At 47.5% G+C, this 24,031-nt stretch overlaps 3 protein-coding genes and 1 long non-coding RNA gene across 4 annotated transcripts; 3 read left to right on the top strand and 1 right to left on the bottom strand.

The window, feature by feature from the left end:
* Positions 1-6: 6 nt before the first annotated feature.
* On the top strand, positions 7-6,629 carry TMEM106A (transmembrane protein 106A). Its single transcript, XM_081884489.1, has 6 exons — positions 7-19; positions 156-315; positions 2,377-2,517; positions 2,602-2,645; positions 4,327-4,380; positions 5,701-6,629. Exons 2-6 carry the CDS (start codon positions 196-198, stop codon positions 5,822-5,824), a joined length of 483 nt encoding a protein of 160 aa, XP_081740615.1. The 5' UTR covers positions 7-19; positions 156-195; the 3' UTR covers positions 5,825-6,629.
* Positions 6,630-7,347: 718 nt separating this feature from the next.
* LOC309354430 lies at positions 7,348-8,600 on the top strand. The gene is made up of 2 exons (XR_014162291.1): positions 7,348-7,576; positions 7,708-8,600. It is a non-coding gene; the product is annotated as an uncharacterized lncRNA (long non-coding RNA).
* Positions 8,601-10,523: 1,923 nt separating this feature from the next.
* CCDC200 (coiled-coil domain containing 200) lies at positions 10,524-18,012 on the bottom strand. Its single transcript, XM_081884525.1, has 4 exons — positions 17,853-18,012; positions 15,394-15,505; positions 11,615-11,691; positions 10,524-10,733 (listed from the first exon to the last, which is right to left on the bottom strand). Exons 1-4 carry the CDS (start codon positions 17,922-17,924, stop codon positions 10,707-10,709), a joined length of 288 nt encoding a protein of 95 aa, XP_081740651.1. The 5' UTR covers positions 17,925-18,012; the 3' UTR covers positions 10,524-10,706.
* Positions 18,013-19,186: 1,174 nt separating this feature from the next.
* On the top strand, positions 19,187-22,501 carry ARL4D (ARF like GTPase 4D). Its single transcript, XM_081884476.1, has 2 exons — positions 19,187-19,323; positions 21,092-22,501. Exon 2 carries the CDS (start codon positions 21,168-21,170, stop codon positions 21,759-21,761), a length of 594 nt encoding a protein of 197 aa, XP_081740602.1. The 5' UTR covers positions 19,187-19,323; positions 21,092-21,167; the 3' UTR covers positions 21,762-22,501.
* The last annotated feature ends 1,530 nt before the right edge of the window (positions 22,502-24,031 follow it).

The following is a 24,031-nucleotide window of genomic DNA, read 5'->3' as shown; positions in this document are numbered from 1 at the left end:
GGCTCAAGCCCAGGCGAACGTAAGTTCACTGTGTCTTCGTTGATGGTGCTCCCTGCCCTTCTTCCCGCCTTCTCTTTCCTAACTTTGCTGCCAGCAATCTGATTCTTTTGTGGCGGTTCAGCTACTGCTAATCTGCCTTCCTCCTGTTTTTGCAGGAAGCTGTACGTAAGTCTCACAGTGGCCATCTGCCTGCTGATGACAGGCCTCATGATGTATTTCCTGTTTCCACGCTCCATTGCGGTGGTCCCTGCCGGACTGAATTTCTCATCTATATCCTTTGACAATTCTACTTACAGCATCACCCTTAATATGACTGTGAGTCCCTGGGGGTTGGATCGCATTGATGTCACAAAATCTCTCTATTTTCTTCTTAAATTGAGATTGTGATTAATGTAATGCGTGGGTTGTTATGGGGTTGTGGTTGTTGTTAATACAATTACTGGGCTCAGAGCTGCCTAGAAGATGCATCTTCTTGAGTTAGAGGGGCTTCTAGATCAGAGATCTCTGCAACTTGGTTGTAAATGTGCTGTGCGCAGAGGGAAAATCCATTATGTCTATGAAAAGAGGCATCCTTTATCACCGCACATGTTCCAAGACTGAGAAGTGACGTTCAAAGCAGGTTGTGGGACTCAACTTTGCCCCAAATTTAAGGCTTTATCTATGGAACAAAGGAGCAGGTGACTAAAGGAGCCTGTTGTAAATGAGATTAGGAAAAATTAAAACCGCCTTTTGTCTAGTCCAGGGGTCAGCAAACTTTTTCAGCAGGGGGCCGGTCCACTGTCCCTCAGACCTTGGGGGCGGGGGCTGGACTATATTTTGAAGAAGAAAAACGAACAAATTCCTATGCCCCACAAATAACCCAGAGATACATTTTAATTAAAAGGACACATTCTACTCATGTAAAAACATGCCGATTCCCGGACCGTCCGTGGGCCAGATTTAGAAGGCGATTGGGCCGGATCCAGCCCTTGGGCTTTAGTTTGCCTACCCATGGTCTAGTCCTTATACTGTACTCAGCACATTACACTCAAACGCACATGGCACACCATACAGACGTGGGCAGAAGCAAGCAACGTCCTATGCGCAAACGCATTTCCATTTTTGCTTGTATCAATCTGTGCTGGATGAGTACAAGACACCCAGAGGGGACCAGATTGGTTTATACAAAAAGAGTGAAGTTTATTACACCTGAAACTGTTTCTGGTCTAGTCTTGTCATTGACTTTCCTTCCTGCCAGTCATTCCTTAGGATCAGGGATCTCAAGTAGTACCTAACAGGAATCTTCTACTGGGCTTAAAGGTAAAGGTAAAGGTACCCCTGCCCATACGGGCCAGTCTTGACAGACTCTGGGGTTGTGCGCCCATCTCACTTAAGAGGCCAGGGGCCAGCGCTGTCCAGAGACACTTCCGGGTCACATGGCCAGCGTGACATCGCTGCTCTGGCGAGCCAGAGCCGCACACGGAAACGCCGTTTACCTTCCCGCTAGTAAGCGGTCCCTATTTATCTACTTGCACCTGGAGGTGCTTTCGAACTGCTAGGTTGGCAGGCGCTGGGACCGAGCAGCGGGAGCGCACCCCGCTGCAGGGATTCGAACCGCCGACCTTTCGATCGGCAAGTCCTAGGCGCTGAGGCTTTAACCCACAGCGCCACCTGCGTCCCCTACTGGGCTTAACCTAGTCCAAATATCAAGGCCAGTTCCATGTTCTGTACAGAGCTTTGTACTGCGCAGAGATGGTTCATGTTGGTCTCACTCATGGGTAGGCAAACTAAGGCCCGGGGGCCGGATCCGGCCCAATCGCTTTCTAAATCCGGCCCGGGAATCAGCATGCTTTTACATGAGTAGAATATGCCCTTTTATTTAAAATGCATCTCTGGGTTATTTGTGGGGCAAAGGAATTCGTTCGTTATTTTTCCTTCAAAATATAGTCCGGCCCCCCACAAGGTCTGAGGGACAGTGGACCAGCCCCCTGCTGAAAAAGTTTGCTAACCCCTGGTCTCATGGAACAGGTGAGACCAAATCAGATGGATCACCTGATCTTTAGCATCTTCCTTTTCAATGTGTCCAAAATACTTTCTGGATCCATTGTGAAAGCCCTCCTCCATGCCTTAGTCATATTTCATCCAGACTTCCCTTTGCTCCAGGCCTCAATTCCTGCTGTATTCTCCTTCTCTGCCCCTGTGTGTTTATCTAATGTACAGACTGGGCATTCCACTTTTTCTGTGGCATCATATATTTGGATAGGGCAGCAGCAGCAGGGTGCTAATTATGGGATAAATATTCAGTTGCGGAACAGATGGACACACATGTACCAAGATGTCAAATTTATCAACTCATCCCACATAACTCATACTGCCTACCTGTCCTTCTCTCTCTAGAATATGCTGAATGTGACAAACAACAACTTTTACACTGTGCACGTGTCTCAGCTTGCTCTCGAAGTCTTGCACAAGGCACTGGTGATTGGGAAAAACACTGTGACGACACAGCTGGACATCAGACCTTTACATGGGGCTCAGGTGAGGACCATGCTAAAGTGTGTGTAACGGAGAAGCAGTAGACAAGCAGCCCAAATTAACTCGCTCTTTCTTATTTATTTGTAGATGCATTACAGCGTCTCGAGTAAAATCATGGATAATAACACTTAGTAAGTATGTCTGTGAAGTCTATCCCGGCACTTGGGGGGGGGGGAATCTCAATTCAAGTTATGTGTCAATTGATGGGTTTTTTTTATAATGACTTTAACCAATTGTGGCTGGCAAATTTATATGTTGCAGACCTAAGGGAGATCCCTTTGTTTAAAAAAATCATTGAACAAATTGACTGCTTTTTAAGTGTGAATAACTTACAATTTCTTAAAAAATGTTTCATTTTTTTTTTATTGAGTTATATAATGCATAGTGTTCCCATTACAGTAATGCAGCACAGCTAAAATGGACTTTCAAATTAAGCCAGTTGAAGCCCGTCAGTAATGCCCAAGATCCAGACAGATGGCTTAGTATCTGTTTAGTGGGTTACAGTGAAGGAAGAGGCACTAAGTAGATGCTTAGGTATCTATATCTATATCTACCATATTTTTGGCTCTATAGGATGCACCCGACCATAGGACGCACCTTGTTTTAGAGGAGAAGAACAAGAAAGCAAAAAATCTTGTTTTAGAGGAGGATAACAAGAAAAAAAAATTCACTGACCCCTCTCGCTCTCCAGGCTTCAGCGAAAGCAACGTGTAGCCTCCAGAGCAAGGAGGGAGCACTCCCTCTGCACTTTGGAGGCTTCGCGTTGCTTTCACTGAAGCCAAGGAGCCTGAATTCACTCCATAGGGCGCACACACATTTCCCCTTAATTTTTGGAGGGGGAAAAGTGCGTCCTATAGAGCGAAAAATACGGTATATCTATATCTATAATAAGAGAGCTAGGATAGTTGTTAGAGGAGCTACAACAGACACACTTAAGATTCCGCCTGCATTATGCATTTAAAGCCATATCATACTATTTCAAAGAGTCACAGCTTCTCCCAGAGAATCCTGGGAACTGTAGTTTGTTAAGGGTGCTGCTGAAAGTTGCGAGGAGACCCCCAGTTCCCCTCACAGACCCAGAGCTCCTTGGGGAGAGGTATTGATTGTTGAATCACTGCTTTAACTGTGTAGTGCAGATGGGAGAGGGGGGAGCTAAGGCAGAAAATTAGAACGGCAAAGAACAATGCATCTATCGCTTCTCTGTGTTGCTGAGTGTGCTCCTCAATTAAACAAATATCCCAGCTTCAGAACTTGAGTTGTGGTCTTTATGCAGTAACCGAGGGACTGACTTTTAATGTCAACCTGGAGACAGACCATTGCGAGGGACCCTGGGAACTTCAATCACACTTGTGTTACCTTTATAGCGAATACATCCAGTCCAGCCCTGACTGGCAGCAGCTCCTACTTCATAATATATTTTTAAACTGGGGATGCTGAGAACTGTTGGTTGGCATCTGCCCGTCTCAAGACACAATGGAGTGTGCCTCCAGGGGTGAAGTCTAACCACTGGAGAGTCACAGCGTCTGCTGTGGCTGCAGAGACCAGCAACATTTAACTGCTGCCTCCTGCATTGTTCTTGCCACATTTCTAATCAATACCACGTGGATTTAGCTTTGGGGTGTCAGTATTTCTTTCCAACCACCTGTTTGCTGAGGACTGGACCTGTGAAATTCAGCATGCAGAACAGGGGCTCCGCCCCAGAGCTATGGGCCTGTTTGTGACAAGAGACAGAAAAACCCATCCCCATTAAGTTCTGCATGCAAAGTGTTGGCATAAGCAGCCGGAAACTAATTATCTTCCCTTCTCTTTCAGCAACATTTGCACGTGGTCCAAAATAAAAGTTCACAATGTTCTCCTGCACATACAGTAAGTGTCATTTCCTTGACAGGAATCTGACGAGTTTCTGCTCTCCCTCTCCCGCCCTGCTCCCTGCTCCAGCCTCAGTGCTTTCCTCCGGCCAGTAGCATAGATTTCCCCATGACAGTCCCCTTCACCTGGCTGGGCATTTTCTTCCCGCCACCAGTCAATTCATGACATCTTTTAAGCTCCACTTTCTCCCTCTCGGTCCCAAGATCATGTCACCCTTCCCAAGAAGTCCTTGCACTAGCTCTACCAGCTTCCAATCTTTTAACATTCTCCTCCTTGGCACCCTGATTCGTTCTTCTCCCCCTCTTTTCAATTCCACCATGCACAGCCTTGCTTTTCCACATACCTCTCGCAGTCTTCAGCAGTCTTACTCTCCATGAATCTGGGCCCATAACCTGTTGTTGGGATACTGCCAGGGAGATGGAGACATCAGGCAGGCCCCCAGTCGTCTCTGGACGATCACCGGTCTCCCGTGGAACAGCATCAGTCAATTAACGACACGAGCCTCAGAGACATTCCAAGACTCGTGCACACCCTTTCAGCAGAGTCTCCACAGCGAAAGATGCAGACAGGAGAGCATATTTATAGCTTTATTCAACGTAGATCAGAACAAAGGACAAACATGACTGCTTGCTTCCGTGTCCAGGAAAACAGCCGGAACAAAAGCTATATACAAAACGGAAGTTCCCAGCCAGAAGTGGAAGTAAACAGGCGTGTGATACACAACAATCATGCCTGACCCTTTAAGGTGGAATGGAACTATCCTAACACAAACCCCCTTTGCTGCACTCCAGCCCCTTGGCGATCGGGCCCCCGTTTTGTTCATTTTAAAGTATTTATACGGTGCCTTTCAGCCCAAAGTGGAAAAAAATTGCAGCTCCTCCCAGTTAATCTGCCCGTTGATCCAGCACTGTTTGAGGACCCCGTTGAGCTTGAAGGCCAGCCCCATCCCTGCCTCTCCTCTTCCCAGAACAAACCTATCTACCCCCTTGCTTGCTCTTGTGTTGCCTGCCGGCTGGCTTTCCCCCTTACAGCTCATTGTCGGTCTCTTGCATCCGACTCCCATCTCTTCCTTGCTTATCTAATGTAGATTATAAGCCCAAAGGGCAAAGGCTGGAATCATTTCTGTATCTTGTACAGTCCTGGGCCTGAACTCTAGACTTGAACTAAGCTGTGGTTGGAAAGATGGAGGCGGTGAAGAGGAGGGGAGGGCTTCGTATGTCTTTGGTGGGTTGCGTCAGGTTGGGAACTAGACTTGGGGAAGTCATCACGGCTGTCAATTTGCAAACATTTTGAGCTGGCCTTTCTCTCCCTCTCCAGGGGTACTGTAACTTGCTCATACCTTGCTCACTCGGAGCAGTTGGCCTTTGAAAACTACCAGTATGTGGACTGCAGAGGTAATGTCATGCTTCCTGGGATGTCCGGCTCCTCCTGTTCCCCATAGCTGCTGTGAACTCCCGGAGGAGAAACTGTCTGGCACATCTTCCGTCCTCTGCAATGAAATCGCAGCAGCAGCAACATTTTCATCCCTCCTGTAAACTGTGGGGTCAGGAAGGGAAAGGCGTTTCATTCAGTATTGCTAGTTCTGCTGCTAAGACGAGGGGCAGCCTCATCAGGATATAGAGATTTGGGTGATGCTGTTTGACAACATATATCTTGAGGGACCAGCAGAAATGCATCTGATTGTGGAAGATAGAATCCAAGAAAAGCATGCTGGAGCTTTGGGATTTTGCGCTGGAATTTGCATAGCTTTGGGCTGTGCGCGTCCAACACCGACTGGCCAGATTGGATTGATCTTCTACAAATGTTTTCTGGCCTGAAGAAGTGCCAAGTGTGTGCTTTATGGGAAGGCTGGAGTTTACCTTTGAGGTCGTCGTTGTTCAAAACAATCTTCCCTCGCTAAGCAGCAGAGAACTATGGACTTTGCACTATTTACTTGCACAGGCAAACACTGCTTCTAAATGAGGCTGTATGTTTACTCATCTCTCATCCCACTGGCCTCCTCCTGATCATTGGATCAGCCCTTTGCAATGTGTGGTGGAGGCAGAGGCAGAGGAAGAGTACACAAAGGTTTTGGAAGTCACAAATGTATTATTCCATTTTCAAATCCTGTCTTTCTAAATGCACCCCTCTCTCTTCTGGGCAGAGTCGGGGAGATAATAAAATCATGCTGACCTCCATTTTCTCTCTGTCAGATTGCACAATTCTCAAAAAAAGTACTCCAGAATAAATAGTCTCATGCATTGTTATTGGAGGCGGTGTGCTGTTGCTTCTTTGCTTACACATCCCTCCTGTAAACTGTTGCTTACACAGAGGAACGGCTAAGGGAGCTGGGCATGTTTAGCCTGGAGAAGAGGAGGTTAAGGGGTGATATGATAGCCATGTACAAATATATAAAAGGATGTCACATAGAGGAGGGAGAAAGGTTGTTTTCTGCTCCTCCAGAGAAGCGGATACGGAGCAATGGATCCAAACTACAAGAAAGAAGATTCCACCTAAATATTAGGAAGAACTTCCTGGCAGTAAGAGCTGTTCGACAGTGGAATTTGCTGCCAAGGAGTGTGGTGGAGTCTCCTTCTTTGGAGGTCTTTAAGCAGAGGCTTGACAACCATATGTCAGGAGTGCTCTGATGGTGTTTCCTGCTTGGCAGGGGGTTGGACTCGATGGCCCTTGTGGTCTCTTCCAACTCTATGATTCTATGATTCTACATTGTGATGGGATATTTTTTTTTGCTGCGTGTGTGCAGTGCTGCCTGGTGGTGAGTTGAAATTATTGCACAAGAGAACTTTGTAGACGAGGAAGAAAGATGTCTGATACTCTTAAAGCTGTGTGCACACCAGGGCAGGCACAGGCAAACTCGGCCCTCCAGATGTTTTGGGGACTACAACTCCCATCATCCCTGACCACTGGTCCTGTTAGCTAGGGATGATGGGAGTTGTAGTCCCAAAACATCTGGAGGGCCAAGTTTGCCAGGGCAGTGATGTACATGTGAGCTGCATACATATGATTTTTCAGTATGCATTTTTTTGTGCACTTTTGCCCACAAATTTAAATCTCTCTGTGTTTCCCTTCCGCGTCGGGCAGAGCTTGACTGGATGCATTTGTGCTGTGTGGTGTTGCCTCCTCCCTTCAATTGGAACTTTCCTGATTCCTGCAAGTTCTGGAAATCTGAGACCCATTGTAGGTGTGTGTGCAGGTATTTGTTTACCTGTTTTGCCTCTAATTGCATGACAACAAACTTCCAGCCTAGTCAATGTTTCGTAGCAAACGAGCCAGATTTTAATTTTAATGTTATTTGAAATACAAGTTGTTTTTTTGTTCCACCAGATTTGTGCAAGATAGCAGCTCTCCCATCCCTCCTAAAGTGTTTTTGAGGTAGAGAACCAGCAGCCCACCACCTCATGAGGCCTAATAATGACCAGGCAGGTGGAAGTACTGGTGCCCCCGATCTGCAAACCCTCCCAATACAGAGCGCTGTGAGTCAGCTCAGAGAAGAGCATAAAACTGTGCATTTAACACACAAGCACAACACACTAAGGCAGGACAGAGAAAGTGATTTGTGCAAGCCTGTTTTCCCCCCGCACCCTGCCCATTTTTCCTTACCTGCCTCCTGTGCCTGCAAAGGCAATTTTTATTTTAATACATCTTGGTTTTTTGAATGAGCGTTTTGAAAACAACAAATACTGCAAACGTGCCTTCAGCAGCGACAGATGGAGGTAGACACCCTGGAGCCTTAACTGTGAGCTGGTGGGGAAATGGCCAGGGCTGTGCTCAGCTGATGAGCAAAACAGAAGTGGGCATTTTGTCCTAAGAGTGCACTTAGTGTGGCAAGTCCCCACACTTGTTGCTTCGGTGCATCCCCGTTCAAGTTGCAAGTCATTTTACGTTGGATTGTTTTCTTTCACCGAATTATCCAGATTGGAAAAATCCAAATTAGTTGGAGCGGAAAGTGCAGGTTAGCCACTTGAACGAAGATGATATATGGATAGTGTGGAAGTTTGCATACATGGGATGCCCTGAGTCCACTTTAAACTGCCACGTGTACATGCCCTAAGTAAGCTTCCTTCCACACCAGCCCTTTTCTGTGAAATGGCTTTTGCTATGTTACATTTTACAGAGAGTCCAGAGGTGCAAATCTCTGCAACCCTCTGTTTGTATGTTTTTTCAGCCATGATTTGCAACAGATTCTATTTACTTTTGCAATAAAATGTGCAACTGCAGCACTGTCCTATGTGGAGTGGCAAAGATTTGAGGAAGCTTTTGGGGGGGCTTTTACACTTTTAATTAAAAGTTTCCTTTTTGCAGGTCCTACGTGTTTTATTAAAGGGATGTGGGTGGCGCTGTGAGTTAAACCACAGAGCCTAGGACTTGCCGATCAGAAGATCGGCGGTTCGAATCCCCGTGATGGGGTGAGCTCCCGTTGCTCGGTCCCTGCTCCTGCCAACCTAGCAGTTCGAAAGCACGTCAAAGTGCAAGTAGATAAATAGGTACTGTTCCGGCGGGAAGGTAAACGGTGTTTCCGTGCGCTGCTCTGGTTCACCAGAAGCGGCTTAGTCATGCTGGCCACATGACCCAGAAGCTGTACACCGGCTTCTTCGGCCAATAAAGCGAGAGGAGCGTCGCAACCTCAGATTCGGTCACAACTGGACCTAATGGTCAGGGGTCCCTTTACCTTTTACCTTTACGTGCTTTCTTGCTTCTGGTTGATTAAGGCTGCAGGATTAGTGAAGAATAGCCTCTTAATGCCCTCAATGTCTGTTTCTGCTCCTGTGGCTGAAAGTGGGGTGATTCTTTTAACACCAAAATGAGGCTATTTTTTAAGGTTAAAATGAGGAACTCAATGATCAAAGCTACCCCCAACCACTAAAAGTGACATTGGAGGAATTGAGGGACTATTCATTGTTAATCCCCCAGCTTCAATCAACCAGAAGCAACTAAAACAGGAGGGCTTCCCAACAGGAAACTCTTCATTAATGTTACAGAGAACCTTTCATAAATGGGAACTAGTTGTAAGTAAATACAGAAGAACCCTTGTCATGGGGAATGAGTATCGCTGGGTTACTAGCATTACCTTAAGGAATGTGCAGAACCTGCATTTCAAATTCACTTCCAGCTAATCACAGACAAGCAATGCCACAGCAGGACTCTAGTGTGGATGCAAGCAACCTAAATTCCTTCCCTAAGCAGCGACACCTACATTCTACCAAATTGTCTCCACCAGATTCCTCTCTAATCCTTTCTTCAAACCTCCCAAGGAAGGAGGACAGTTGGCTCTTGTTCTGCCAGTGATATTTCCCCCTATTTAAATCTAGTTTCCTTTCAGATAGTGCTGGGCAACTGTTTCGCCACAATTTGCTGCAGTGGTCCCTGCAGTTTTAGGAATAATGTGATCCACCCAACACCACCCCAATTTAAGGTTGTGCAGCGGCTCAAAGTTTCAAGAGGAACAAATGTTTTTGAGAAAGCCATGGAACAGGCATAGGCAAACTCCTGCCCTTCAGATGTTTGGCTCCCAGTACGTTTCCGAACACAATTCAAAGTGTTGGTGCTGACCTTTAAAGTCCTAAACGGCCTCGGTCCAGTATATCTGAAGGAGCATCTCCATCCCCATCGTTCTGCCCGGACACTGAGGTCCAGCACTGAGGGCCTTCTGGTGGTTCCCTCCCTGCGAGAAGCCAAGTTACAGGGAACCAGGCAGAGGGCCTTCTTGGTAGTGGCACCTGCCCTGTGGAATGCCTTCCCACCTGATGTCAAAGAGAACAACTACCAGACTTTTAGAAGACATCTGAAGGCAGCCCTGTTTAGGGAAGCTTTTAATGTTTAACAGACCTCTGTATTTTAATACTTTGTTGGAAGCTGCCCAGGGTGGCTGGGGAGACCCAGCCAGATGGGTGGGGTATAAATAATTTATTTTTATTTTATTTTATTATTGGGACTACAATTCCCATCATCCCTGACCACTGGTCCTGTTAGCTAGGGATGATGGGAATTGTAGTCCCAAAAAATCTGGAGGGCCAGAGTTTGCCTATGCCTGCCATAGAATAACAGAAATGTAGAAGAGATCCCTGGGTGATCTAGTCCAACCCTCTGCAATAACTTTAGTTATGCTCAGTTCTACATAAAGGAGTGTGGTTTCGGTCTACGACTCTGGAAAGCTTTCATTTTATGGTTAGGGAGGGTGGGAGAACCCATGGGCGCAGCCACTAAACTCCGTGTTTTGCCCCGGGAAAAGTGCTTTTACAGCACATACAATGGACACCATTCTTCCTTCCAGGTCCAAGTTGCAGAGGAAGCTTTTCTCCCTGCTGCTGCCAGCAGCTCAGTTGTTACCACTGCTGTATGTACTCTGTAGTCTAAAAGAGAAAAGAGAGGACATCAGTATTGGATCGAATCCAACAACAACAAAGCCGCGCATTTCACAATGTTTCCTCCTCCATTCCAACCGGGATGGTTCCGGCAAAACATTTGAGAACTTCATTGTCCGGTTCTACCCAGACATAACTCAGTTGGTGCTGATAATGCCAAGGTTGCAGATTGGATCGCCTGTGATCTTCAGGCGCCCTTCCAGCTCAATGATTCTACGTAGAATGCTGATGCATGTTTTACTTAAATCTTTGTAGTTGAGGAATTCATTGCTAATATGCCGGTGCTAAAACCATTAGGAAGGAGATATCTGAAGGGGGAGCGAGGATGGGAATGAGCAGAACGAGAACGGCCATTCGAGGCATAGAGAAAACCACAAAGTTCAGTGAGCAGAACAACGTGAGTAAGAGAGAGGTTCACTGCCGGCTGCACTCAAAACAGGCTGCCCTGCCCAAAGGTTGCAGCCAAGAGGTCATTGATCAAGGTCAAGGGACCCCTGACCATTAGATCCAGTCATGACCGACTCTGGGGTTGCAGCGCTCATCTCGCTTTATTGGCCGAGGAAGCCGGTTTATAGCTCCCGGGTCATGTGGCCAGCATGACTAAGCCGCTTCTGGCGAACCAGAGCAGCGCACAGAAATGCCGTTTACCTTCCCGCCGGAGCGGTACCTATTTATCTACTTGGACTCTGACGTGCTTTCAAACTGCTAGGTTGGCAGGAGCAGGGACTGAGCAACGGGAGCTCACCCCGTCGCAGGGATTCGAACCGCCGACCTTCTGATCGGCAAGTCCTAGGCTCTGTGGTTTAACCCACAGCGCCACCCGCGTCCCCACTGATTCCTAACTCCCTGCTTTTCCCTTTTGGACTCACCGAGTATCTTTTCAACAGCTTGCCACTCTGATTTGGCACATGGTCCGTTCTGCACAGGCAACAGTCAGCCTGGACCCCTGCGAGAAATTAAAAGGGCAAAACCAAGTTGTATACATTTGAACTTAAAAGGATCCAGGGCCCAAGCTCTGAGACATGTTATGACGGCACAGACTCCCAGTCTCTCAGGACCAAGCAACCACAAGCTAGTTAGGGTGGAAGGAAGGCATTCTGGATTGCAGCCAAGTTTGAGCCACTCTTAGGAAGAAAGACCTAGCAACTGCATACTCAGATCAGCTTCCCTGTATTCCATAAAGTGATGACATCTACCTCACAGGGCTGTTGTAAAGAACCATGCAATGGGTCTGTGCATCTGGCTACTAAACAAAAGGTTGGTGGTTCAAGCCTACCCAAGGATGGCTGTGGGCAGGATTAAAACACTGCAGCGAGTTTAACTAGATACCTGAAGAAGCGTCTCCACTCCCATTGTTCTGCCCGGACACTGAGGTCCAGCACCGAGGGCCTTCTGGCGGTTCCCTCACTGCAAGAAGCCAAGTTACAGGGAACCAGCCAGAGGGTCTTCTCGGTGGTGACACCCACCCTGTGGAATGCCCTCCCATCAGATATCAAAGGAAAAATCAACTAGCAGACTTTTAGGAGACATCTGAAGGCAGCCCTGTTTAGGGAAGCTTTTAATATCTGAAGGACTGCTGTATTTTAATGTTTTGTTGGAAGCCGCCCAGAGTGGCTGGGGAAACCCAGCCAGATGGATGGGCTATAATTTATAAATTGTTGTTGTTGTTGTTATAGATGACTCTTGGGTTCCCTTCCAGTTCTACAATTCTATGATCTTATGAATGTCTGCAGGAAGCACTTTGGGCACCTGAAACCTATAAATGGCAAGGTGTCTTGCAATACCTTCCGAGATTTAAAGCAGTGATGGGAAGCCTGCAGATCTCATGATGTTGGACTCCATTTCCCATCAGCTCCACCCAGAAGGACCAATGGTCAGGGTTAACGGGAACTGTAGTTCACCACCAGGAGGCCCACAAGCTCTCTACTCTTGATTTCAGGACGTCTCGCACAAGGGTACCTGCACCTGATGAGTTTGGTACGACTCGCACACTTTTAATTTCAGTCTACTCTCAAACCAAGGTATCATGCCCATAGTCCACAAGCTTCGTTCAGACGGTCCATGGCATGTCTGGATTTGTGGCTAAAGATGGAAGGTGGTAAATAGCGATACTGAATTTTATTTGTATTTTTACTGCTTCTGTTATTGTACTGTGTTCTATTACAACTTGAATTTTATGGATTTTTTACAAGTTGAATTTCATAAAATTCAAGTTGTAATACAGCACATAATGAATAAAATAAGCAATAACAATACCCAGTGCTTTTTTTCTAGAAAAATAGGTGCCGATACTCACCATGAAGTTGTTAAAGTAAGTGTCACACTTTGTCCCCCCCCCCCCCCCCCGGGAAAAACAGCACCGGCAATACAATTAAAAACCATACAGCATTTGGCGTTGTGAATTACAATTGCTACAACAGGCAGAAAAATCTGTAATTGTTCTTCCAAGATGTACAGCAAGTTCCGTGGGGAAATGAGTTTGGGAGCCACTGTCCCAACCCATTTTGGCATCTCGCTTTAGCTCCGACAGGTTGGATGTTTGCAGGAAGAGCTCATTTCGTTTACGAGATATTTTGTTGGTTTCGCTTGGCAACATATGAATTTGCAGAAGAAGCTGCCATCCCTAAACAACAAGCAGTGCTTCTAGTGGAACTTGATTCAGCGCCCTCATCCCCCGAATCATGTTGAAATTGTAGCCGGACCTGTGGAGACCGCCCATGCTGCAATCCTGGGCACACTTGCTTGCGCAAGTCCCACTGAATGCCTGTTTTCTAGCGTGACAAACCCTTGTAATTTGCAAAAAAAAATTCCTTCCAGTAGCACCTTAAAGACCAACTAAGTTAGTTCTTGGTATGAGCTTTTGTGTGCATGCATGCTTCTTCAGATACACTTCTATATAGTGAGAAGGTGGGGAGGGGTATTACTCAGACAAACAGGCCAGACCTTACGCCAAAGAATAAACGGACATAAATCGGACATCAGGAATCACAAGACAGAGAAACCAGTAGGAGAACACTTCAATCTCCCAGGACATTCTATACAAGATCTCAAAGTATACAAGATCTCAAAGGAATTTCAGAAATAGACTGGAAAGAGAAGCTGCTGAATTGCAACTTATCACCAAACTTAAAACCATGGAGAGACCTGGTCTGAACATAAAGCTTGGATTCTTATCTCATTATACATGACAAAGTCATTTTTCACCTTCTCACCCCTTGCTTTTTCCTGTAAGACCTATTGCAGTCGTTAAGAGTCGTCAACAGGCTCATCACAGCTATCTGCCAATCACCCATTCCCACCACCCTTCTGAGTAATACCTCTCCCCACCTTCTCACTATATAGAAGGGTCTGGAAACTTCTGTTTCAGTGTATCTGAAGAAGTGTGCATGCACACGAAAGCTCATACCAAGAACTAACTTAGTTGGTCTTTAAGGTGCTACTGGAAGGAATTGTTTTTGTTTTGACTATGGCAGACCAACACGGCTACCTATCTGTCCTTGTAATTTGACCCGTGTCTTTCAAGGGAGGATACACGGCTAGGTTAGCCTACACCTGATTTTCCAATACCTTCAGTTCATGAATATTTCAAAGCTCAAGCTCAGTTGCAATGGGGGCTGAGGATCTGTTAACAGCTCATCTTCTGTGTGTGGAAGCCAGGTTAGTTTCAAAATAAGGAAAGGCATAAGGGGTTAATTCCGGGCAGAATTAACTCTATTCTTTGAAGAATGGTTATCAGATGGAAGGCACTGAATAATTCTTTCCCGTGGCAGAAGAATACCCAAATTAAGGCGCTAATTTACACACCCCAAACACATTCGAAGTGTACTGCAGAAGGCCACATGGCAAAGTGAGTTTCGGACCTTTTAATATAAGAATCACATTCCTACTTCTGTTATAAAAAGGTAAAGGGAACCCTGACCATTAGGCATCTTGTTTTACTGGCTGAGGGAGCCAGCGTACAACTTCCGGGTCATGTGGCCAGCATGACTAAGCCATGATAGACTATGCCAAAATGGCAAAATTAACTGGGAAGCTCAGAAATCAAGAAGACAAGAACTTTAAGAAAAAGAATGGGGAAAGTTTATAATTTATATACGAGACCACTGCAAGCAGGTTAAAACACTGGCAGGATTTCAATCACATTTGTAAAGTAAGAGAAACTATGGGCAATTCAGAAGGAAAAAATATTTCGATAAATATTGACACGCAGCTGTAATTATTTTCATTGGGACCCATGGAAGGGGTAGGGGGAAGTCAGGAGATTCAGAGTAATCTCAGTTTTTGGATTTTGAATTGATGTTAGTTGTGTGTTTATAAAAATGAAATAAAAAAATATTTTTTAAAGAGAGGTTTCCTTCTCCTAGATGGGCTGCCTTCCCAGGTTGACCAGCCTCACCTGTCCCTCAGTTCCCTCTGCAGCAGGTACAGAAACCACTTTCTTGGGCCTACGATTGGTCTTGTCCACTCAATTTGCCAGAGCCTGCCTTTGCATGCAGGGGAAGCCCCTAACTCACCGAGGGTTTGAGATTCCGTAGATATTCCTTTCCAGAGGCTGGGTCCAGGGACCAGCCTAGGTAGGTGATGTTCATGGACAAGGAATCTCTGAACACCCCCTTCTCTTGTAACAGCTTCCCACCCTTCCCCTTACCTTGGGAGACTGGAGTCTGAGACACGATGTTGGAGGGCGGCGGGATTGAGCATTTTGCTTGGATATCCCTCAAAACATGGTCATGCTGCTGTCCTCCATAGGCGCCTCTCGCCTGCATGCAACCACAGACACGCAAAGTGAAAACTGCCATGTTACTTTTCCCTGGCTAATACCTGCCCATCCTGGACCAGGTGTGCATTTTCCTGTTCCTTCTCCTTCTGCAACATCCCTTTGGATTTCTCCCTTTTCAGCCTGGGTAACTGTCTAATTAAGGGGCACTGGGTGGCGCTGTGGGTTAAACCACAGAGCCTAGGACTTGCCGATCAGAAGGTTGGCGGTTCGAATCCCCGCGGCGGGGTGAGCTCCTGTTGCTCGGTCCCTGTTCCTGCCAACCTAGCAGTTCGAAAACTCGTCAAAGTGGCGGGAAGGTAAACAGTGTGTCCGTGCGCTGCTCTGGTTCGCCAGAAGCTATGGGCCTCCCCACTTTTCCCTCACATGCATGCACAAGGTGTTAGTATTCCTGATCCATGATTGCAGTCATGGGATTGTTGTCCATCAGATGATGGTATAATTTTTGACTCCACAAAGTGGGAAGTGACGGAGACAGGATGTTTGTGTTACTGTGTTCCATGAAGTGGGACTATTGTCCTTTGTTCTTTTTCTCTTTGCTGTCTGATGCTCGAGAGAGAGGGAGCCATGTTGCAGTGGTCCGTGTGTGTTTATATGTAAATAAAGTAGATTAGCCAAAATGCTGAGTTGCTGAGGTCTGTCATGAGCAAATTGCGCAAACTCTGCAGATCCCTAAGTGTGCCGGTGTCTGTTGGCAACAGTCACTGTGATGTTCGGGCTGAAGAAAGCTTTTGAGGCTCCCGAACAATCGACCAGGAGGGAGGGAACATGCCAGTCAGGCATGTTTCTCTGCCAGGGTCCTACTCGAGTGTAGGCTGAATTCCTGACACAAGGTCCTCTAGCCAATCCCTTGGCCTCTCTAGTTGTTTTTGTTATTTATTCAATTTATCCACTGCCCTTCATCCAAGATTACAGGGCAGTTTACAGTATAAAAACACAAAAACACATAACATAATAACAAACAAAACAATACCCACCCCAGTTTAAAAGGCCACAGATGGTTAAATTGGCCGAAGGTCTGGGAGAAACCTTCCTGGGGAGAACAGCCCACAAGTGGGGAGCCACCGAAAAGGCCCCGCTCTCATGCTGCCACCCTACGGACCTCTCGTGTGGGAGGCACATAAGAAGTGCCTCAAGTGGTGATTGCAGGGTCTGGGCTGGTTCATATGAGAGAGGCTGTCCTTGAGGTACTGAAAGGATCAAGTGGCTGTGGAGGCTGAAAGCCTTGTAGATCTTGGGCAGCTGCTGGTGGTCAGAGAAGACAACTAGACACAGAATCCAACTCCTAGGGGCCAAGGTCCCTTCGTCACATTCCTAAAATATTTGAGGGGGGCCGCTTTCCCAAGTTGCCGTTCAAATGGTGTGCATGTGCCATGTCTTGCGATCGATTATGTGGGGCTGGGCTTACCTGAAGGAGCATCTCCACCCCCATCGTTCTGCCCAGACACAGAGGTCCAGCGCTGAGGGACTTCTCAGTAGTGGCAGCCGCCCTGTGGAACACCCTCCCACCAGATGTCAAAGAGAACAACAACTACCAGACTTTTAGAAGACATCTGAAGGCAGCCCTGTTTAGGGAAGCTTTTAATATCTGAAGGACTATTGTATTTTAATATTTTGTTGGAAGCCACCCAGAGTGCCCAGGGAAGCCCGGGTATAAATAATAAATTATTATTATTATTATTGTTGTTGTTGTTGTTGCAATACCCCCCCAAAAAATTACAGTGGTACCTCAGGTTACAGACTCCGCTAACCCAGAAATAGTACCTCGGGTTAAGAACTTTCCTTCAGGATGAGAACAGAAATTGTGTGGTGGCAGCGGGAGGCCCCATTAGCTAAAGTGGTACGTCAGGTTAAGAACAGTTTCTGGTTAAGAAGAGGTACCTCGGGTTCAGGTTCTGAACCCGAGGTACCACTGTACAGTGGTACCTCTGGTTACGTACTGAATTCGTTCTGGAGGTCCGTTCTTAACCTGAAACTGTTCTTAACCTGAAGCACCACTTTAGCTAATGGGGCGTCCGGCTGCTGCCGCGCCGCCGGAGCACAATTTCCGTTCTCACCCTGAAGCAAAGTTCTTCACCTGAAGCAGAGTTAGCGGAGTCTGTAACCTGAAGCGCCTGTTACCCGAGGTACCACTGTATTCAAGTTGGCATGCCTGCAACTAGATGAACCAAGCAACAACCAACTCAAGATAACGCAGCGCTTTGTGACTCCCATCATATTCTCTCCTGTGCCCCACATTTTCCCACCCTCTGGTGGGAAACTTTTTGCCCTCCCCCTTTAAACGGCTCTCCTGGACCTGAGGTTTCCCCTCATCTCCCTTGCCCAGGTACCTGCATCTGCCAGCATCTGCGCTCCAGCTGCATCTGCCTGCGCCGCGCTTCCCAGTGGTAGGCACCCGCCATTGTGCTGCCCGTAGGACCGCCTGCAGCCGCGGGCAGCCGCGGTGGCACCGTCGCCGAGGCCCGTCGGGTCACACAATGCCGCGATGCCCGGGCAACTGGGAAGACGCCGCCGCCCCACCTGCCGCCCGCTGCCGCACCTGGCCGCCAGGGGGCGGCAGAAACCAGGCGCTGCTTCTCCCAGTCCTTGCCTGGCGGAGGCGCGTCCTGGGAGCGCGCGACTGATTTAGCATCCCGGGGTGCGTGCCAGGCGCTGCACCCATGCAAGGGAAACTGTTTTTTTTTTTTTTTTTTTGCAAGATCTCGCCCAGAAAAAGCGGGAGAGCAGGCAAACGATGACCCAGAAAAGCAGCAAACGAAAGCCCGGGGATGGAGGGAAGCGGGAATCTGGGAAGTTTGCAAGCAAAATGCAAAAGTCGGTTGCAAAATTGCTGGTTGCAATTATCCTGTGCGCGCACGATCGCCGTAAAAAAGAAAAAAAAATAGGGGAAGACGGAACAGCACGTGCTCGTGTTTGTTACTTCTTGGATCTCAAAGCTGCAGGACTGAAAAGCAGGCTCCGGGGAAAAAATTAGAATTTTGCCTTTGCATGTCCCCGCGCGGAGAAAGCTAGCTTGTAAAGGAGACGGTCCCTTCTCCCTTGCTTTCTACATGCAAGAAATGTGTATTTATTTATATCCAGCCTTTCCCTCCCCCGACAAGGACTCAAAAGGCGGCCTTCGGCTGGTTGACATCCCATGTGCTTTTCAATGTGTTCGTGGTTTCTTTTGCATAGAATCGTAGAGCTGGAAGGGAGGCTCATCTGGCCTGGTCCAGCCCTCTGCAACACGGGGATCTTTTTGCCCTCGACGCCGAGATTAAGCGTCTCGCGTCCACGGACCCAGCTCGTCCTTGTTTTATCCACGACGCATTTTGCGCTCTGTGTTGTGAGCCGCCAGGGACGGGAAGCATGCAAATCTGTTACAAATCATAATAATATTTTTCTTAAAAAAAAAATGCCTACAGATTGCTGCAAGCCCGGCTGCCTTTTTGCAAAAAAGAAAAGTCCTGGATCGCAGCTCGCGCGCTCAAAACCCCGTGCCCAGGGAGCAAGCGCACTGCGCGCCTTTGGAGAAGAAAGCGCTTGCAGTTCCCAGGCGGAGGCGGAGGCGGCGCTGTCGAGCGCGCGCTCCCGATTGGCCCGTTCCAGGAAGCCTCCCCCGCGCCTTCCCCGCAGCCGCATCTCGGGCGCTGGTTGGCTTCGGGGGCGCTGACGCCGCCCAGCTGGCCTCGCCTTTCCTCTCCCCGGGAGGAGAGAGGCATCCGCGGGCGAGCTGGGCGCGTGGAGAGCCCGGGTTGCGCACGGCTTCTCGGCGAAGGTGCTGCTGCTGCTGCTGTTGCGGCGGCGGAATCCCCATGGAAGGTAATCTCTCTCCCGATCTCTGGAATCTGCGATCCCTTCTAGGCCTCCCCGGTTCTCAATTCGGCCCGCTTTCGCCGCGGAACTCGGTAGGAGAGGGTGTCCCTGAGCATGTACAGAGTGCATTTCCCTCTCCCGCGAATCTCTGCGATCCCTTCTAGGCTTCCCCGGTTCTCAGTTCGGTCCGCTTTCGCCGCAGACGCGGAACTCGGTAGGAGAGGGTGTCCCTGAGCATGTACAGAGTGCATTTTTTTAAATCTCCCGGGACTGGAGGATTTTCGCGGGCTTGGAAAAAAACGGCTTTCAGAATCGGAGGGTGGCTTCCCCCCGCTTCTCTTTCTACAGACTCGACACCGTCTGCCCTTGCTCGCCCCCCTTTTTTTTTTAAACAGGGTAGTTGAAATAAGGTGACTTAATAGCTTGCCTGTTCTGGTACATCCGCCTCATGTTGTCGCTCTGTTACCGTTTTATTAATTGGATTGTTTTGATACTTCTTTATTTTTGATATTGTGTTGGCGGAAAGGGTGGTCTGCACACTTTGGAGGAATAATAAATATATCCTTCAAGGGCATCCATCTCAAGCGCCAAAATCTGTTGACAAGGTATAGGCCAGTCTAGAAGGGACAACATGCAAGAGTCCTCAGAATATATTCAATTATCTTTCCCCCCCTGTAACCTCCAGCCATAAACTTGACTTGAGTACGACTGAGTCTCATGTTTAGAAACGGCGCTCAGCCCAGCACTTTTTTGTGTATACCTTTCAGTAAACATTCAGTTGATATTGCGGCATTCGAGAGGGTTGTGTTTTGGGAGGCTGCTTCTTCCTGAGATGGAGTCCCATGTTTGGAGAGTTTTTAAGCACAGATCCTGGCCAAAGGACTTCTTTAGGCTCTGTCTGCCACAGTCAAGGTGCCTGTTTAAAGTAATACTGCTTCTATCCTTGGCCAGTAATCCAAAGGTATTGAGGGGGAGGACTGTAAGTCTTTGAGGGGGGAGGGTAGCTCCCTCCCCACACTTAAAATCTAATAATAATAATTTTTTTTTAAAAAAAATCACTGCTTCAGATTCCTTCTTACTTTGAGGCTACATGAGCGCCGGAGACTTCTCTGTAGTGGCCCCAGTGTTTTAAAAACACACACACAAAAAACACCTCTCTACAGCTTCCTCCCTTCTTACTTAAAACTACAACAAAAAACTTTTTAGTCTTTTAAACTTGGTGTCTTTCTCTTGTCCTTTATAGAGATGTTGTCATTGTGCTGTTACAGGCTGTGGTGGTGTTGTTGTTGATGTATTATTTTACAGTGTTATTTTTTTAGTGTGTTAACTATTTTTGAAACGAATATAGAAAAAGTAGCAAGTAAATGTTTCAAAATAAACGAAGGGAAAGGAAAGTTACCAGCTAATGTGGATCTGCAAATAGGCACGATTCAGCTTCTCTGAAAACCAGTTTCTCCGGATCGATTGCCCTCTGTGTGAATTCAGCTTTTCTGCCAAGGAGGTTTCTTTAGGGTTTGTGAAAGTGTTGCTTGAATCGAGGAATTTGAGATGTTTAGCTGAGGGATTACTTTGGCATTTGAAGAGTTGACTCAAAAGCGTTACGGGTAGTTCACAAAAAAACATTAAATGTTCCCGTTTATTTGATTAGCACATATTTAACAATACCTGCCCCCCAAAAATGCTTCTTCTTCAAGTATTGCCCATAGTGACGCAAAGTATGTGCGCATGGGTTTGCATTTTGCATTAACTGTATCTCTGTGTCTTGTTGCCACAGTTCCACAACTGCTGTGAGCGGAAAAATCACCCGGCCACCGGCAACGCTTCAAATTTTGGCTGTGCTCCGGAGGACCATGGGGAACCAGCTGGCTCCAGTGCCCCCATTCATGCCGCACTTGCAGGCTTTGCACGTGGTGGTGGTTGGGCTGGACGCAGCCGGCAAAACATCGCTGCTGTACCGCTTGAAGTTCCAGGAGTTTGTCAAGAGCGCGCCCACGAAGGGCTTCAACATGGAGAAGATCCGGGTGCCCCTGGGCGGTTCGCGCGCCATCACTTTCCAGGTGTGGGATGTGGGTGGCCAGGAGAAGCTGCGCCCCCTCTGGAAATCCTACATGCGCCGCACGGATGGCGTCGTGTTTGTGGTGGACTCTTCGGAGGCCGAGCGGCTAGAGGAGGCCCGCGTGGAGTTGCACAAGATCGTCCGCTCCTCGGAAAACCAGGGCGTCCCCATGTTGGTGTTGGCCAACAAGCAAGATGTGGTCCAGGCCCTCTCGGTAGCCGAGGTGGAGAAGTTCCTGGGTCTGCCCGAACTCTGCGCCTCCACCTCGAACCACATCCAGGGCTGCAGTGCTGTCAGCGGACAGGGCCTTCAGCAAGGCTTGGAAAAACTCTACGAAATGATTCTCAAGCGCAAAAAAGCCCTTCGCACCAGCAAGAAGAAGCGCTGAGAAACTGGGGTGTGAGATCATCTCTGGGGGATACAGACATTTTGCCATCCCGGGACATTGTTTCGGAGCAATGCGAGGTTGCAAATCAGACAATTTCCTCTTTGGTGACTCTGCTTTTTGGACTGATGAATTGTGGAGCATTTGTGCTCTCGTTTTTGTATTTTTATGTTGTGAACGGCCCTGTGATCTTCGGGCGATGGGCAGTATACAAATTGAATACCGTATTTTTCGCTCTGTAAGACACACCAGACCACAAGACGCACCTAGTTTTTGGAGGAGGAAAACAAGCAAAAAAATATTCTGAATCTCAGAAGCCAGAACAGCAAGAGGGATCGCTGCGCAGTGAAAGCAGCTGTTCTGGCTTCTGGGATAGCTGCGCAGCCTGCATTCGCTCCATAAGACACACACACATCTCCCCTTACTTTTTAGGAGGGGAAAAGTGAGTCTTATAGAGCAAAAAATACGATAAATAATAGGGATAATGCCTCCCATGGGCAGTAAGAAAGCACCTTGGCAGCCTGTCCTGCCCTGGATTCCCCGGGAGGCTAGTAGTTTGGGGAGAAAGGGGGAATTTTCCAAAGAGTTGGAGGTCCGTCATGCGCCAACCACATTATTTGTTTATATCTTTTCAAAAAGAAAGTGTAATGTTTTCTGGGCTCCCCACCCCTGTTTTTCTGTTGTTGTTTTTTGTAGAAAACAAACCTTAAATTATTAAAAAAAACACCATTCTTTTCAGAGTTGGGGATGAGGCATTTATGTCATCTTTTGAGCACAGGGACGAGGGAGGGTTTTGGCATGCTAAGGGGATGGGCCAGATGATAAACAAGGGAAGAACGCAGAGCTGCTTGCATGCAGTGTTAGAAACTGAGATGGGAAAGCGAGGAGCTAAAGGGCACCTTGAACCTAGGTTATGGACGCAACAACGAAATGTCTTACAACAAGAATACAAAGCTGAAAATGAATGGACTGCAGCTAAAATATTATGTTCATTTTTCGCATGGTCTAGTCCTTCCCCTGCCCACCCCCCTAATATTCTTAAGAGGGTCTCTTCTATAGTCTTCAGAGAATAGCTGGATGTGGGGAGGCAGAAAAAGTCCTCCTTTCCTTCCACACTGCAGTTTCAATCTGAAATCTTAGGCTCGGCAACTGCTCACGCTAATGAAATTCCCTGTCGCAAAATGCACCCAGAACAATGGGAGTTTCGAATGCTGCTTGCATGATGTTTATAAAGATTATTTGTAAACATCATGCCTTCCTGGAACGGAAGGTAATGCTTAATAATAATAATAATAATAATAATAATAATAATTTTATTTATTTATTTATTTATACCCCGCCCATCTGGCTGGGTTTCCCCAGCCACTCTGGGCGGCTTCCAACAGAATATTAAAATACAATAGCCTGTTAAACATTAAAAGCTTCCCTAAACAGGGCTGCCTTCAGATGTCTTCTAAAAGTCTGGTAGCTGTTTTTCTCTTTGACATCTGGTGGGAGGGCGTTCCACAGGGTGGGTGCCACCACCGAGGAGGCCCTCTGCCTGGTTCCCTGTAACCTCTGCAGAAAAGAGGCTGGAGCTCAGGGCTTTTCAGGGCCTTTAGTTTTCTATCCACAAACCTCTGGACACGTCCCCCGTCAGTTGTGGCTGCTCAGTAGTGAAGACAGGCTTATGCTGAAAGACAAGGAGGACTTGTGAGTTCTTTTACATGTCCCAGTGATTATCATCGTTAGGTACCCACAGCTAGCTCCTCAGCATCTGGGAACAGGGACACCCAGGTTATCACTTCTAGGGAGGCTCTGGGCTAAGCACTATTTATTTTGGAGATGAAGGACTGGTTGCCGTGCTCCCAGTTTCCTCTTCTGGTGCTAGAGACTGCCTGCGTTGACTTGGAGAGGAGGGATGCGTTTGACGTGAGGGGCTTTGCCTCGCTGTAAAATTCCATCTGCTTTTGCGCTGACTGTTTTCCCCCACCCCAGTTTTCCATGAGCCTTATAAAGGCCCAGATCAACATTGTTCGCTCAGGCTTTGTTTAGATCAGAAGCAATTTCCAGCTCTAGGGTTTGGAGCTTTCTCAATCTCTGAGCATGCAAATCTTCATTTGAAGATAACCAGAGGTAATGGTTGCAAACATTGCAGCTGAACATTTATCAATACACTTGTCGGTGCAATAAGGTGTCCGGTGATGATAGAAAAGAAAACCATTTGCTGGTTTTCCTTTTTGCATTTTCCTTCGCTTCTAAAGCAGCGTTTTGCTCCAGACATGCGCATGCAT

Source organism: Podarcis melisellensis (genome assembly GCF_964234715.1).
Source record: "Podarcis melisellensis genome assembly, chromosome: 13".
Classification (NCBI taxonomy): Eukaryota; Metazoa; Chordata; class Lepidosauria; order Squamata; family Lacertidae; genus Podarcis; species Podarcis melisellensis.
This window is presented reverse-complemented; position numbering and strand designations above follow the sequence as displayed.